Genomic DNA, 17,984 nt, shown 5'->3' on the forward strand with positions numbered 1-17,984 from the left:
CTCCACCTAAATGTGACGGAAATGGACTAGTCCTGGATGGAAATAAGTCCAGGGCAGGGGGAATTGTTGTCTAAACTCCTGGATTACCCACTCTGATTCAGTGTTCACAAAGCTAGGTCAAGCTGACTCACTCTAAAGTTGTCATGAATGATGGGACTTCTAATCAAGGGAGTCAGCCCTGGGGAGCGCGAGAACAGGCAGTGACAAGAACACCATTACCTAAGTTACGCAGAAAGAAGCCTTCAAGTGAGGAAAGTTCTGGCTACGAGAGGAAACAGGATGATGAAGTGTTGCAATCCACTGACATCAACAGAAAATTAGTTGAAAATAGAACAAAGATAATAGCGGTAGTGGGACATCACGACCTCCAACTCAAATGTCCTCCCCCCAAAAGAGGGCAAAACCCCGCTTGAGGAGCATGCGCAGTTAGCAGAGAACTTCAGCAGCGCTATCTGAGGATGCGTACTATTTGCATTAGAAGCGAGAAATTTGTAACCCGTCCTGTGTATGATGAACAATATACTATAAGTATATAAGAAGTGGACAGATGAGGGGAGAAGAGAGAGGAAGATCCCATCGTAACTTCTGGGATCAGTCGACGGGCTGAATCTGCCTTGTCCCCCCACAGGGATGCCTATTGGCTAAGAACTTTGACTCATGCATGCTACATAATTAGTGACAGCCAGAATGAGTTAGTTAAGGTTCTGGTTGTATACAGTTTGGTAGTGTATCATTTCAAGCTTGTTTCTGCAGACAGCCCCTATCACCAGCAATCACCAACCTTAACTTGTCATAATTTTATAATAGTGTTATTCTGTAAACTGTTAGTGTTAGTCCTTTGTGGGCGCTAGCAGTTGCCGGCAGTGGGTATCACATTCAAATAAAGTGGGGAGACCCACTGAGGGGTCCCCCTGATGCTGTTGGTGTGTTTTGCTGAACAAGGCAGTCGAATCGCCCTCCGATCCAGTGGGACCATTCAATGAAGGGTCCCTGTAATGGGACGCTGACAGGCTGGTCAGGCACAAGGGTCTCTGCTTTCCTGGGGTGCTAATAGACAGAACAAACACCTGGGGTTGAGAGGATTTCCACTACCACCCGCTTTTCACATGACAGATAGCTTCAGTGGAAAAAAAAATATGTTTTTAATATGAGCAGAACAAGGCAGGAAATTTCTTGTTTCTGTGCCATGTGACATTTCCCTTCCAGTATCCCCACAGTGTTTCTCATATTGCTCCTTTCTAGCAAAGGGAAAGCTGGACCAGACTAGTTCTCTGTAGATTCTAGTAGTGGCAGAACACCAACTACAAAGTAAGAAGCTGGGCGAGACAAAGATTTATTTCATGTATAAGCTAAACATCGTTAAATGACAATAGGGAGGATTAGGATAACCTCTATGCTGAGTAGGGGACTGCAAATAAATTGCTTTGTTTCAAAGATGTGCATGAAATATGAAAAGACCCAAGGGTCCTCTGCATAATAAGAATATTTGTTGTTTAGGAAAAGAATAAAAGATGCACACAAGCAAAATAAATGGCATGCGTTTTGAAACACTTAAGTTCTCTGATACACTGACTTGCTTTTTCAAAGGCACTTTTCCACTTCATCCTTCCAAGCAACCATTTAGGGCTCATGGTTTTTTTCACCCTCTTGCATGCTTGCACAAGCGCAAGAAAGAGCTGAACAGGAACCAAATCCATGCTTATTTGGGATGTGTGCCTTTTCCTAGCACTCTGTCAAGTACATTCTGAATAACCCACAGCTGGAAAAAACATGTCTCTTCTTTCTATCCACCTTGCTCTTTACTCAGTTCTTTTCCTAATTAAAGGTCTAGAGGCCCAGTGCTCTCCCTGGACTCCCCAGTATAGCCTGGAGTTGTGCAGCCGGGCTGCTCCCCAGATGAAACCCTCTGCAGACCACCTCTTCTACCACCAGTGCCACCTCCCACTTACGGCAGCGGAGCAACTAGAAAAGCAAGGCTGAAGCCGATGTTGCTCAGCACCATACAAAAGCCACAGGAGCCATTTCAGGAACCACAGAGACCTGCTACAGCTTCTGGGGCTGTGCTGAGGAACGCATCTTGTGCTCTCAGCTCCTCACAGCACTGGAGCCTGCTGGGGTGGGGAGGGGTGATGCCAAGCACAGGAAGGTGTGGCAGATGATCACATTTGGCCATGTTACTTTTCATGTTAGGTTTCAGTTCTCCGCTGAAACATTTTTGTGAAATGGCAGAGGGTTACTAGACTGTCTGTTAGGAGAGAATTATGAGGAACTTGGCACAGATAAAAAGGGATATTAAATACACTTATGCATAGACATCAGTGAGTGGAACAAACAAAATCAGGTACTAATACCTCTTGTCCCACTGCATATTCTATTAGTTTACAGGATGTTTTTCTAGGAAGAATGTCACCCCTCACTCTCTCTCCTTCTTCCTGTCTCCCCAAATCATTTGATGTGAAAACATCTCTTAATCACATACACTTCAGAACTCCTTGTCAGTCTCCCACTTTACTGCCTAACTGCAGCCTACTTTTGTTTCCAAGATTAAAAAATACCTATAAAATTGTACTGATATTTATCTTGGAAAAACATCCTTTATTTGTTAAGATAATAACTATTTAGTATATAGTTCTTTTTTTGTTAAGCATTGATTGACAGATGAACAGAACACTACTGCATATGCTTCTAAATTCCATGAATATACACCACTGAACATATTGGCTCACCTAAGACTCCCTTCCCAACATTATTGCTATCATAAAACTCTCCAATGAACCATTCTAGTAACCTAAGACCATGGCCCATGCCTTCAGAAAACATTTAAACATGAAGTCACAAAACCTCAAATCCCTCAACGGGAAAAATGTATAGCTTCACTTGCTTTCCAACAGAGAGGTAATACAGGATACACTGAACTCAGAAGCTGGCCTTTGGCAGGAGCTGGCATTTTATGTTCAAGAAAAACTCCAAGAATTTAGGGCAAATACAAGGAACAACCTCCTAAGACTATAACAACAACTGGCAACCTAAAATCTCAAAAGCCTTCACAAGTCAGAGGTTGCCACTGGACTACCATGTTTAAAAGCCCCCAACAGACCAACCCCTCATGAAGTTCTCCAAGCATTGTCATACTTTGCAGTTTTCTCATCATCCAGTGTCAATGAGTTCCATGATGTCTCCTTTTTTTTTTTTTTTTTTGCTCTAACTTACTCTCTGATAACAAACAAACAAAAACAACGGGGGGGTGGGGGCACCTGCTGATATAATGAAAACCAGTGAGTAACTATTCCCTGTTCTATTTCACCAGGACACTCAAAAAGGTATGGATATCTACCACAACCACTTACTCCTCAGCCAGCTATTTTCCAGGACAAAACCAGTGTCTTCCTCCTATTTACTGCCTCCTCACATCTAAGCTATTCCATGTCTCTTCTGGTCTGGTTACCTGTTATTTGCTTCTTCCAATTCTACTATTATCTTTCTGAAATTATAGACTGATGTAATGAGATTTTCTGTTTTGTTCTTCCAGACTTCATGATGATACCTAACAACCTGTCTGCCTTTTTGACAGTCATGGAGCCAGAAAGTTGTCTGCAGCAAACTGTCAGATATTTTTTATTTTTTGGTGGCAAAGCTAGCTGAGAGTCCAGCATTGTATTACATAGAGTTAGGGTTGTTCCCTACTCTACAGCATTCTTTTGCGCCTATTGGCACAAAGTCTTCTAAATATTTTATCAGTCACTCTCTCTATGAGACCTTTATGTGATTCCCAACTATTCAATCTAGACAGATAATTCTGTATTAGCAGAAATGTTGTTACTTGACTATTCAGTGCTTTGCCAGATCAGAAAACCCTGTATGACTCCAGCAGTAACCTTCACTGTGGAGTCTTCCTTCTGTCTTTTAATGAACATTGAGTCTGTGAGAAAAGCGTCTGTAAGACTTATCAGTGAAGACTCTTGTTAACAGCATTTTGAAGAGCCAAGTAAGTATATTGTATTCACCAGCCTTTTCACTGAATCCTTCAAAGAACTTTCTAATAGACTTGTGAGGCTTTGCTTCCCCTTGTAAAATGAAAATAAACATCTTCATCTCTTCCTTATTGTATCATGAATTTCCATTTACCCACTAATCTATTCTTTACTAGAATTTCTGCCAAAGAACGTCCCTTCTGCTTCAAGGACTTTTAAAATAATTGATGTCACATGTGCCAAATTTCATTCCTCTCCAGTTAGTAACTCAGCAATGTCTTACTTGTGTTATTTTAAAGTCTTGGGTGAATACCATATGGTCACAATGTTTATCATTTCTCTTATTAATGTGTTCTAATATCTTTTAATAAAGCTGTGGTTCAACAGTAAAGCAAATCCAGTGCTAGGGATTCTAACACCAGATGAAAAACATTAAAGCACACGAATGCCAGTTCAAATGGGTTCAGAGAGTTTTGTCTGGTTGGTTTTGCACTGGCAGTCTCTATGTTGTAGGACATATCATTTGTCTTCTAACACCCTGCATAAAAACAGTGTAAAGTCCAAGTTATGCATGCTTACTAAAGCAACAGAAACGCATTCATCTCCCCACATTTCAACCAGATGAAACGTACCAACGGATTATCTGCATTGGTGATGATGGAACATCAGCCTCACACTTCATTTGGAGATTAATTTCCTTATAATATATGTCTAAAAAGCTCAAACCTCCATTTTACATGGGTTCAAAAGCGACTACATAAATTCACGGGAGAACACTCATCAGGACTCACTGCAGATCACTGGAATCTGCTACCATATAATGTTGAAGTGCCTCTGTATGCTAGCCCTCGTTTATTACTCTTTAGGCATGCTCTAATGGTCACAGTTGGATCCAGACACTAAGCAAGAGAGACTTAATTTGGTCTATTAGCACCATTCCCATGTAGTCATTAAGCATTACTTGTCCCAAAAAATCCTTTTTACTCAAAAATGCTATTCCAGGCTTACTATTGCAAAACTTATTTACATCTCATCTCCCAGTTATCCCCCACCTCCCTCCACATCAGAATACATAGGAATTTCCTGTGGACATCAGACCACATTCTGTTACCTTAGAGTTCACTCCAAGAAGTAAAGCTTCATGGGAAAACTGAGATCAGAGACCAAGGACAAGTGTAAGGAGTTAATTTGCAAAGGCCAGGACAAGCAAGGTAGTGAAGGAGCCCTGTGAACTCATCAAAATCACCTGCTTTCTGTCCTCCATGCCTCGGACAGCCATGGGAAGGCATTCTGAGACCAAATTGTTCTACGCTCCCAATATATACATACATTTTTTTATGTTCCTACACACAGAATTAAGAAACATCCACATGAATACAGATAAGCAAAACACTTGAAAGTGGAATCAAAGACTGAGATGGTTGTTGACTAGTAACACACTATCTCCTGATGTTTCTGATGGGGGAGAAAAACCTAGCTTTAAATATCTCAGTTTGGGATATTTGGGCTTTTTTGTTGTTTTTATTTTTTAAAGAAACCTGTGGTATTTCAAATTCATCTTCGAAATCTTTTGTCCTTTACAAAGAAGAAACTACTGCACAGTAGAATACCAAGTAGTCATGCCTACTGAATATACATGCAGTCATACTGCTGCTAGAACAAACTGCACTTCCCAGAGCAGAGCACATACAACCAAGTTCCTTCATACTCTACAAGTGCCTTTCTATATAATACCAAACCCAAATATTTGGAAGTTTGGAAATCTAAACCTAAGGACGTCCTGAGCCACTGTAGCACTGCCCCTGTGTCAGCATCCTAGGAAGGAAAGATATCACCTCCCATACACACATATATGCATATCACGTCCATCTCAAAAACGTTCCTTCCAACATGGTAAGAAAAGGGGAAAAGGTTTTACACTGTTTCACCTATATTTCCTGCAATTTCAAGTGTCTCAAATGTGATGATAAGGCAAATGGGTACAAACACAGAACCTGACACAATATACTTATGCTGTATCTACCCGGTTACTAAAACTGCAATGCAAACACATCCTCTTCTAGAATAGGAACAGTTGGACCCCACAACACATCAAAGAAGACCTGGTTAAGAAAAACAGGCAGCATATTGCCCTACGGTTTTGCTCAATGTTAATCATCAGGCCACAACTTTAAGATGTCCTTTGCTACAGTAATTATTGAAAATCCTGTGAGGTGGAAGTATCTATAGCATGCTTCTAATCTGTTCCTTGGTGCAGTGATAGTTAACCAAGTTACCAAAAGAGGTAAATAAATTAATCATTAATAGGATACAAGTGTGCATGTATATAAATTTGTTCTGGGTTAAGGGTGCAGGGGAAGAAAATAAGAGATAAAACCGTTTAAGAAAAAATCATATAGCAAACAAACTACAGAAAACCTGCACCATACAAATGGCCTGTGGAGTCACTACAGTCTAGGAGACAGAAGAAAATACTGACAAATCATTGCTTCACAGTAAAGTTGTTCTTTTTGAAAGCTAATTTTTGTGTGAGATGATAAACTATTGCTGAACTTCCTTCAAAAAGAAACTCTTGTGTAGCAGGTTTTTAAAAAAGAAAGTCTTATTCAAATGTTTTCCCTACTTTTACTTCACTCCAGAAAGAACAAGAAAAAAAACGTAACAGCTGTTTCCCAGCTTTTATCTGCATGTTTGATAGTGGGGGAAGGGATGGGATGGGACAGGACAACAAATTCCTGAAGGGAGAATGCTTAAAAAAAACACAGCAGAGCAAAAAATCTCAGATAACTAATACCGGGTATTACAACTTAACTAAGCACAGAATCCAACAGAAGTAATCACCCCTGTCAGATACTATCCCTTCATTTTCATTTCATAGAAATGTCACAAAAACATTTAATAGAGTGTGCCACTTCTAGGTCACGATTTCCTTTCATCTATTTCATATCTCTCTATGACCTCAAGTAAGTTTCACTTTGTGCCTTGGTGGGATCAGGAGCAAAGGAACAACATGCAGTTCAAGAGAAACAAATTCATTTTAATATGGTACCCTAGCGTTCTCAGTTGTTAGCAAAATAATATCAAGGAACCTTTCACTACCACTGGTGAATCAATAAAATAACCATGGCACTAATGACATGCACGTACTTTCACAGTCAAACCAAAAAACCACCGAAACCAATCATAGTTAATTGCTAGTATTCTCTCTAGGCATTTTTATTACAGTCCTCGGAAATTTCACTGGAACTTTATTGCTATAGCGAGAAACTGCTTCAAATTAGAGAAGAATTTATACATTAACATAGAAAAAGTTGTAACTGTAATTACATCCCAAGTTCAAGAAAGTACTTGCCATGTATGTAAGATTAAAGAAACAGAAAATTCAATCTACAAATTGAATATGGTCTGCAATAACTCATTTTCAGCCTTGGTAAGCATGCATGATTATCACCAATTGAAGAATGTATTGTAAGTATTCATACCTGAAAGAATTTACTGCATCTTCCTCAATGAGGCCGATCAAATGTTCTGATAAGAAACCAGTTGCTTGCAACATGGAACGTGCATGGCAAAAGAAACTACCAAAAGGGACACATTCCTCAGAACTCACGCAAACACACTGGGAAGCATACCAACAGTATGTTCTGTAATTTCTGACTCAAAATTGTGGAGCCAAATAAAACGTAAACTTACTTTTTTTCTGATCCATTTTTTGTGACACAGATGGACGGGTAGGACTTATAACTGGGCGATCGGTCATCCTGTCTGTGTTGTTAAAGGATGCATCTGTAGGCCACAAAGTTGCCTCTTCTGCAGTGGCAAACATCTGGGTGCTGTTTTCAGAGCCCTCTGCACCATCATATGTAGGTTGAGGATTGAGCACTGTGGCCTGAGTTGCAAGAGCAAATGAATTTTCCTGGAAAGTCTCTCTAAATATATTTGAGTTCTTGTTCATTTGGTCAATGTGGGATAAAGGTGTGGTGGTCCAGGATGAGGGCCATGTACCAAGATCCATTGTGGGATCAGTCTTGGAACTGTTTTCAACCATGTTTGGCAAAAGATCATCAGATGTTTCAATATCACCATTAACTGTGAGGACCTCACTTCCGTTTGAATAAAAGCATGTTTTTTCTAACACTCCTGCAAGAAAGGGAATAAAAAAACCCACAATTATCATCACTTGGAAGGACAACTGTTACCAATTTGTTTCAGAAGGCTAATAATAAAAATAACGGCACAGATTAAAAAAGTAACATACATTTCAAAGTTAAAGAGAACTCAAGTGAAAAAATTAACGTACCAACAAAATAACAGTAGCGCATCAAAACTAAAGCTATGACTATGAAAAGCTATGAATAAGAGAAAGAAATAAATGCTTCCATGAACTAGAAGTCTTTTAATCTTACTTGTAGTAGGTCACTGAACTCTGACATATTTATAACAATAGAGTGTAATTTCAGGGAACTCCAACATGCATTTCTTCTATCATGGTGTTAATAAGATTGGCAATACTAATATTTTTTTCTCTTTTTAAATTGCATCATCTCTTGTTTTCATAGTACCACCATCTCGGTAAAGCTAATGCTGAAGCTTCAAGGGGACTGATACATTTTTAGTATATTTTATATTTACTAACTTTTAAAGAGGAAAGAGGTATTGTTTTCTCTACATAGGATTTCATAATTTAACTACCACTGCTAAACATAGGTCCAGTACTTTTTCATTCGTCTGATACTGTATTTTAAATATATAGTTGTATCCAAAATTTTAGCTACTTACTGTAATATTTTTTGTTGTTGTTGTTCATTTATTAGAGACAAACACAGACTTTGCTTAGTTGTATGCATTGAACAGTTGCAAGTAATTATAGTTAACAAATCAAAACAGCCGCATAATACTACGGATCAGGGAATTCAAACTAAATAGTAAGAGAATCTATTTTTATCCTGTGAATGTAACTGAAGTATTTAAGTAATCCAAATAATAAAGAAGGCATCTCAAACATATATAGGACACATAACATAGTTATCTACAATAAAAACTAAAAATACTAACTCAAATTTTTTAACCAAGTATATTAGAGTCATATTAAATGCTAGAAGGGAAACACCACTCTGTCACAACATACAAAACTTGTTAAACAGCAAAAGCAATTTTTGCTACTAGCTAGTCATGAAAAAAAAAAAAAGAGTTTAACAGTCATAATAAGCACAGCTCAGCTAGACTTGATTATAAACAATTAAAAGGAATCCTTCAAAACATAAAATCTCTGAACTGTTTCTAAATACCTTGACAACAATTGATAATTTTAATAGTTTTTCTTGTTGCCTACTCCTACCAACAATATTTAAGCACTCCTCTCACATTGTTTCAAGACAATAAAGTAAAATCAAGGCAGCAAAAACTATTTGTCCTTTGAGCACTGGGACACAAATGCAACAGCATTTCCTCAGCCAAAATCCAAAGAAAAGACCTAAACCACAGCTTCCTCCAGAATAGCTTCATATGGAAAGAAGACAGTTATCAACTTACCCTTTCCACTCCTTTTCTCTCTCACCCTCACTGCCAGCTACCAGCCCCTCAAGCCAAAAAGATGGTCACACCTGAAGCTCATTAACAAGAATTCGTTTCCTGTTGTGCTCTACAAACCCTTTGAACTCAAAGCTAATCATGCAGATTTTTCTTTCCACTCTGATGTGTGAATCGTTTTTGCTAAGCTTTTGTAATGATTTGATCCTTCACTAGCTGCTTGGTACAGATGACTCGAGTCCACACGACACCCACCACCATTTCAACTGGAGTTCATTTTCAGTTTGATTATTGTGTTTACCAAAATGACTAGTGGTACAATCACCTCTCAGCCAGGCATTGCTCACCCACCACCACTCCAAGGTCTCTCCCTGGCCAAACCTACCACTCTGCCAACTCCAGGCACCATATGCAGCCCGTACCCATTCAGGTATCCTGAGCCCCTTCCCACTGCCGTTACTGAACTCCTTTTCTCACCCCTTAATGCACTCTGCAGCTAGACTAAATCAGTTGACTGGTCTGAAATTCAAGGACTGTGCAGGAGGAAATCTTTATTAATCACAGCTACAAATAAATAACAATACCAGAAGAACCAGTTACAGTCTTCAGTTACAGTCTGAAGTGACTTTGGATTGGAAAGCTTTATAGGTGAGAAGAAAAAAGAACTACAATAGCTGAGAAGAAGCAGTCTTATCATTTGCTTCTTCACTGAGTAACCTTTAACTATAGCAACTGGAACCAGCAAGAACAACTTGCAAGATTCCTGAAATATAATGGGGTTCAATGAAACGGTTACCGTTTGTGATTTACCATACCCTCATTTATCCAGAATGGGCTGTTTTGGCTCCATTGTCACTAACTGTGAGTAAATCTCTGAGTCTAACTTCTACTGGAAGAATCCAGGGGAACTTTATATATATACACGTTAAGGTTTCTGTTTTTCCACCAGCAAATGTTCATAATTCACTGGGATTTGGAGGAATTTATTGTGTGTATTTTACAAAAGCAACTAAAAAACTAGCTCCAAATTATTTCAGCAGCAATTTTTTTTCACTTGAGTCCTCTGGTCAAGCTAAACAGGAGGAATGAACATGCTCTGGTTTCACAATCAGGGATCCAGTAGTAATATCATTTGCTAAAATATAAGGAATCATGACGGATCATGCTCAGAAATTGTGCTCACTCATATGTAGCTTTACTTGGATGCTTTGACTCCAAATAAAGCTTTGACTCTCTCTGAGTTAGAGACCTACTTAGTTTCAAAATTCATAGTTTTTTCTGTAGTTTTCAAAAAGTTAAGATGAGCTGTTTCCTCCTTTGGAAAAGTGCATAATTTTTTTCGTAATTCAAGAATAGCTAAGGGGATTTTTTTTCAAATTCTCTCTCTTCCTCACTAGGCTCATCTCATCTCCTCCACTCAACACAGAAATAGAAAAAGCCTGGAAAATGTTGGTCCCAAAGAGCTATAAATAATGATTTAAAATTAAGGTGAAAATGATTGGCTATTTATATATCACTCAGCAGAATAGCAGACAATATAATACAAGACAGGCAAACTCTTGAAAGGAGTTTAAAAACAACTTTTGGTTTAATACAGTGGAACCATAAATACTGTTAAGGAAAATACTGAAGTTACCCACTGGATTCTATCCTCTCGCCACTCAGCCTTATTTCATTCTTTTTCTGGAACAACAAATAATATGGGTATCTATCACTACCCATAAGGTCACTTACTTCTTTCACCAAGATTCCCAAATGCTTGTTGGCTTCTTCAAACCCCCTTTCCAACTATAGCATTTTTTGTTCTATTTTCAGTTTCCTAGTGATAACAACTCCCCTTCTCTTCTTGACAGGTGTACCACACAATGAACCTCTTCTACACAAAAGGCCTTCCCAATTGTATCATTTCAGCTGACAATGAGTAACATTAAAATTCTTTTTAACAGCGTTGGCTTTTTTCCCTGCAAAATATGATGAGCCTGGGCTCTGGTACATATGACCCTGAAAGAGGCAGGCATAGACGTCTGTTCGGCATCCCCCATCGGCTAGCTCTAGATGACAATTATGTTTCCACTTAGTATGTGAGGGGTTTGGATCATTTTCCTGAGAAACTTTGTTCTCCTGCCATATTTTCCTCCTATCCTCTCATCTTTCCAATGCACAGTAGGAAATTCAAGGCCTTAATTCCAGGCTATAGAGTCCACTCTCTGAGTTAGGCTCCCATTTGCTTTGATTCTCATCCTTTCCCCCCCTGAAAATACTACGGTATATTTTCCATCTTAAATTAAGCTGACTGGAGATTTTTTATACCATCAAATACCCTGACGGAACTGTATAAATTTTAAGATACCTAAGAAAACAGTGTGATGCTTTAAAACAATCATTTTTTAATCTTTTCAGTAATGAGAACTGAATTACTCTCTACCAACGTCTGCTAACAGCCATACGATTCACACAGAACATGCATTTCATGCATGTATACATGCACACTATATCCAGCTTTTCTTTAGATGTGAGTTCATACAGACCTATAGACAGTAAATCATAGAGCTACAGATAGTAAATCTTAAGCCAGGTAGTTAATTAGTTGAGAAATAGCTGTAACCATTTTGGACTTGTGTCTCCAGCTACAGCTGGACATGTCCAGATGACAGAAACATACAGCATGCTGGCCTTTGCTGTGTTTGGTACAAAAATGAGGAACTGGCACCAGGCTCATTTGGTTCAAAGCAATGCTTTGCCAACAGTTTCACTGATCACTTTCCAGTTGCTGTTCACTATTGTGAAATTAATGTTTTATTTAAAGCTCTGAAATGGACAGTTATGAGATCTAAGAAATAGTCACACTGTTCAAGCTATTAAATTGAGATGCTGGCAGCACAATCTGTGGGTGATTTCTAGAAGTTCACAGCAGGAAATCTCAAAAAGACCAAGTTTGTTTAAAAAGCTAATGAAATAGAGCAAAGCAGCCTACCAAAGGATGTGTAATGGATGAGTCAGTTACACAGGGAATAAAACACTGTTTCACTACTGTAACTAGCCAGCACATACCCACTGAGACTTCTGCAGGGTCTGTTCTTGTGGCCCTGTGCTCTGAAGAAATGGGCACATCACTGCTAATACGGAGGTCCCACCGCATACCAAACCATTTCACATCTCTTGAGCTCAGTAGCAGACATAATCCTGCTCCTCCTGCCAAGTAAAGACATCACCTTAAACCGCTTACCAGCTGGCCAAGGGGCCAAAAAGGAGGTCAGTTGTAATTTATTTTTTTTCAACTCAACGGGTAACTTATGCAAATAATGGATCAGTTGCCAGATAAAATGGAACTAAAAGTAGGCTTTGTGGAATGCATCTTTTAAAGAAGCTGTAGGACAGTCAGGCTCCTAAGGCCATGTGCAGAAAGGAGAGATTTCCCTTTCATCAACTTCTGGCTTTCAGGCAATGAAGTCTCAGCAAAAACATGAGGCTCATACTAAAGGGCTGGAGCGGAACAAAGTAGCTATCTTTCATATTAACAGCTGCTGTTGCCTGAAAGTTCCCAGTTACAGTCAAACACTGTGGTCTAATAAAAAAATCTTAACTATTGTCTTTCTTTTTTCCTGTCTCTTGAGCACGATGTGTCATGTAACTAGAAATTTTTATTTCTAAAGCTTTTCTTAGCCTATAGAAATTAAATGTAACATACACATAATGGCTTTATCACAATTCAGAAACAAATCCTGAACTCAGTGCCTGCGTTAAACACTCACTTTGCATTGGCTAATGAATAAAAGCACCATGGGCTCCTTGGGAATCATGTTGATAGAATCATGCTACACCCGAATCCATCCCTCAGTCACTCTGACCTTCTGCCCATATGTGCTGGGTGGACTGCCAGGCTTTCATTGTTATTCTCTAGATCACAAAAACAATTCCTCGTCAAACTCAGTGATGTCTCACAGCAGACATCCTGACCTGGAGCTGTATTCACCACATCTTTCCCGGCCCCCCCCCCCCCCCCCCCCCGCCTCGCTCCCCCCCCCCCCCCCCAACATCCCAGGTGTATTAGTAAAGAAGGCTTGCTAGACTAAATTAGTTCTTATAGATGGGTGAAACACAGGCTGCTTTGGGATACACTCTGGACATTTGCTGTAACGTAGCTGTTTTGGCAAGATCAAATTAAAGAACTGGCAGATCGTTTACCTGATGATTACCATCTTCCATCGGAAAAATTCCCAAGACCAAGTGGTTTATTTATATGTTAGTGTTAAACTCCTAAATTTGAGCACCTGTCTTACAGCAAATACTGCCATTGATTAACAATGGAATTGTTTATGTTTCATGTTGTTTTCACAATTACAACTTTTAGATCCCCACGCTGCTAGTCAGTTTAGATTTTGAGGACATGGCATACGCCTCAAGGCTCAACATCACTTGCAGAACTACCAGCATCTCCAAATGGTTCAGAGAGAAAGATCCTTTTACTCTAGAGTATAACGCACTACAGCTTTAACTTCTTCTGTGCGGCAAAAAGTTCCAATACAGTTGGGCTCCCAAATTGATACAGAAATGTTGGCACGTGCATGTCATCTTAAGAAAGCGGAAGATCCAACAGCCACAAAGCAATTTTACTGTGATGTACTTTTCCTGATGTTTATTCTGTGAAGGAGACACAGCTCCTCCTGTGTTCTCAGGAGGGGAAGGGAATGGAGAATACAGGTCTCACAGATAATACAATAGTAATAATAATTGTTCAACCAGTGATATGCAAAAACATTGACAGCATCTCTCAGGTGGACAGAATCTTGCTACAGATTTTCCAGACAGAATGATTTGAGAACTGCCCAGGCTGGTTCATACTTATACAAGGATAATAAAAATGCAACTATTGGGGAGAACTTTGTTTTTAAGGCAAGTAAGGTGAAAATGCTAAATACAACACATCACATAACACTTAGAACCAAAATTAATTTCAAAATACATGTCAGAGCCAAAATATAAACACTGCATGCTGATAATGCAAGGATGGTAAGAGAACCGAAACCTCAAATACTCACATATCCATAGTCAACAGTGCATCTTAGAGACTTAAATTGTAATCCTCATTCCCACCGGTGTTGGCAGACTAACAGATTCTTAAAATAACACTTTGCAAAATGCATGAATGCCTAACATTGTGCATAGATAAGAGGGTATGCTGTTTGCCTGAAAGGCAGGCCTATTTGATGTGGTCCTGCAGTGTGATCATATGCCCAAAATCCGTTCTTTATGTGTATCACAAGGCTTGTTCTGAATTTTACAGAAAACAATAGACAAAGCACTGGTTCTGGATGGCTGTTAAGAGGAGCTGGTAGAAGACCACATAAGTATGAGTTGAGGATACTGATGTGAAGGAGTGAGAGGAATGAGACATCTACCACAGAATGCATTTATCACTATAAAATAAATATTATTGATTTTCCTTTGTGGAACTGTAAGTATAAAACATTTTGTTTTCCCAGATAAATAACTGGTAATGGTAAGCAATTATGGTACAATCAAAAAAAATTTTGATTTAGTATAATGCTCACCAGCTGTGGAGGACTTGTTTTTAAAAACAGTGTTTCAAGTGGTTTAGAACACTTCCTGTCTGCAAGGAAAAGAATGAAAATGCCAGAGGTTTTTCATTCTTACAAACATGCTAATTTTCACCCTTGTAATGTTTGCGTACTATTCATGACTTAAGGATTCTTTTCAGTGTAAGCAAAATGGGACATAGACTACAGATGCTGACATAAGTTGAAGGTGATCTAACCTCCCTCCATTTTAAAGAAAGATCTAGCTATTCAAACCATGGATTCAGGTACTGTTTGTTTTCCTGGAAAGTGATAAAAATTTACTGTACGATACTAACTATAATCCCCAGAAAAAATTATGGACCAGTCTTATTAGGAGGCTATAGGGGTCAGATAAAATTTTAAGAAATCAGTAATTTTGCCTTTTCTCCCCCCTTCAAATTTATATTGCTGAGTTAGATCTTCATGGTCAAGTTCTTGCATGTTAGGTCTTCAACAGTCCAAAGAAGCAGCATTCCTAAGCCCTCCTGACCTCTGATGTAACACAGGCAATCAACAAATTATTATAGTCATGGTCTAAAGGTCAGACTTCCTTCATAGCAACTGGTACTGCCTCTGCTTGGGGTGAAACAACATTCATTCATTACAAAGTTTTCTTCTACAGGTTGACAAGCACGCTATAGTCCTGGTGAGAGACAGAAGAGTATGCAGAGCCAGAATGTAAATTAATCTCTTTGATTGAAAGAAATCAAAGCTAAACAACTCAGCTTGATGTTCTCTTCTATGGACAATCAAAGTCTCTTCTATCTTTAGTCAAAACAATGTGTATCTCTACTGATAATCTGCTTTGTCCTTTCTTTGTACACAGTTCTAATTAACTTTTTCAAGGGCTTTGCATCTTGAATACTTTGATGATAAATAATTTTTGAAAGGTTGATTAATGACATATTCTGAAAATAGGCCCCGTGACACATCTCAAGTAGGATATTCTCTATTACTAGAATATAACTGTACTGCTTTACCTGTTGCGTTCCAGCCATACCAACTTTTCAGTTTGTTCAGCGTGACAGTTTGCAATGATGTGCAGTCAACAAAACAGATGTAAGGGAAGTGCATAGCAAAGTTCTAAGGTGCATGAAATTTTTTCATGTGTATATGCCTCATTTCATTAAAAAAATATTGCAAAAGGAAAAGAATAATTACCTACAAATTTACCACACAAAACAAAATACTTACTTGCAAAATATAAAAGGCCTAATTTTCTGATGAGTTTGTTACCAAAGTCAGATCAAAAAAATGTTCATAAGGTTCTAAACAATATACTGGAGCTCTCTATGTTTTAAGCACCAGCGAAAGATATTATAACGACATCCATGAATTTAACTCCTCCATTTCATGAAAAAAATAACAGAATTTCCTCTATATCTAATAATTTGTGTCAGCCAGTCAGGAGTATCAACTCATTTCTTACATTGTCAGTCATCATACCAATATTAGAGTGTAACAGAATTCAATTATGAAATGAACTATTATTCTGGATATAGTGTATTCTCAGTAAACACAACAGACTACGTTATATTACACACACTTTAGAGATGCCCACATAATCTGTTTATTTAATTCCAGTGATCAGATATATTTGTTTCTAGCCTATCAATGCATGTAAAATGAAAGCTGTTAACTGAGAAAGAATATGAAATTATGACCATGGTAGTTCAAAAAATCCTGAAGGGAGCTTTGCCAGTTTTGACTTGGGTAATAACACCAAGCCTTATTCCTCACCCTACAGTAATTACACTGACTCAAGAGGAGATACTCCTGATTTTTGCTACATAAGTAGGATCGGAACAGGTCCCATTTACCCAGTGGACTTCATAAATTTTAATGAGTGTTACGTTGATACATGCCTCAGAGAAGGAGATTGAGTGGAGCTGACGTAAATACACCTGCTTTTTATCTGCTTTCTCACCAAAGAATGAAAATCTAGGGCACAGGATATGAAGGATACAAATGGAATGCTAAACATAAGGAAAGTAAATTGAATGGCATCATATTTCCTAATTGCCAGACTTACTTGATCTTAATCCACTTCAGACTGTTCTTAGTTTAAAGATACATCCCAAGACTTACTTGTCAATCATAACATTCACTAGCTTTGAGGGTTTTTTACTTCCCTGACTTAAGCTAAATGAAAAGAACAGGCCTACAATGTCTTGTTGTAAATCCTTTACAGACTGAATTGAGAAAACAGATTTAAGTTGTCTTGATTTTGACAGTGCTGAAGGTGCTATTGAAACATCTTTAGTTTCTCCCTGTGCTTGCTGTTTGATTATATGATGTGTATAGAAGTTGGGGGTTTAAAATAGGAAAACAGATTTCTATCTATATACCTCACACATTACCCCACTTGTTACAGATGTGCTTCTGAAGTTCTTAATAAGGAAGCTCAACTAGAAAATATTATCATTAGCAAAAAAAGAAGCAAAAAGGCCAGAAACCCACAACACTGAAAGCAGATAACTTTTTTACTTTTTTTTTTTTCCTGAAAAAGTAACGCTTTAACCTAGCATTACTGTCTTTCTCATGTTGTAGTTGAAGCAATTTAGGATATAAGCAAATTAGGATATTCTCTAAAGATATCAAAGGGAAGGATTTTTAAAAAAATTTTTGGTAATAAAATATTACCTTTTAAATCTGCAACAGGCACAGTTAGTTAACAGACTGAGCCATTTTGACATCCAATGTACCTGGAACAATTTCCCACAAAACATAAGAGTTCTGTATTAATACATATTTCATGTTTAGAAAAAAATAACATATTTTTCCTTAGTTAAACAGTAATATTTTGTAGGCTGTTCAGAAAGATTTATGGCTATGTATAAATTAACTCTCACCTAAAAATAGAAGTCAGATTTGCATATCAATGTGTGACATAAAGGGATAAATA

General features: G+C 38.2%; 1 protein-coding gene across 1 annotated transcript in view; it reads right to left on the reverse strand.

Moving 5' to 3' along the window:
• CORIN (corin, serine peptidase) overlaps window positions 1–17,984 on the reverse strand; it is a 149,296-nt gene that overhangs the window by 113,059 nt on the left and 18,253 nt on the right. Inside the window, exon 3 of the mRNA XM_055701518.1 lies at window positions 7,665–8,111. Within this exon, the coding sequence (XP_055557493.1) occupies window positions 7,665–8,111 (447 nt within the window). The remainder of the gene's footprint in view (window positions 1–7,664; window positions 8,112–17,984) is intronic.

The sequence above is a fragment of the Falco cherrug genome, chromosome 1, assembly GCF_023634085.1.
Source record: "Falco cherrug isolate bFalChe1 chromosome 1, bFalChe1.pri, whole genome shotgun sequence".
Classification (NCBI taxonomy): Eukaryota; Metazoa; Chordata; class Aves; order Falconiformes; family Falconidae; genus Falco; species Falco cherrug.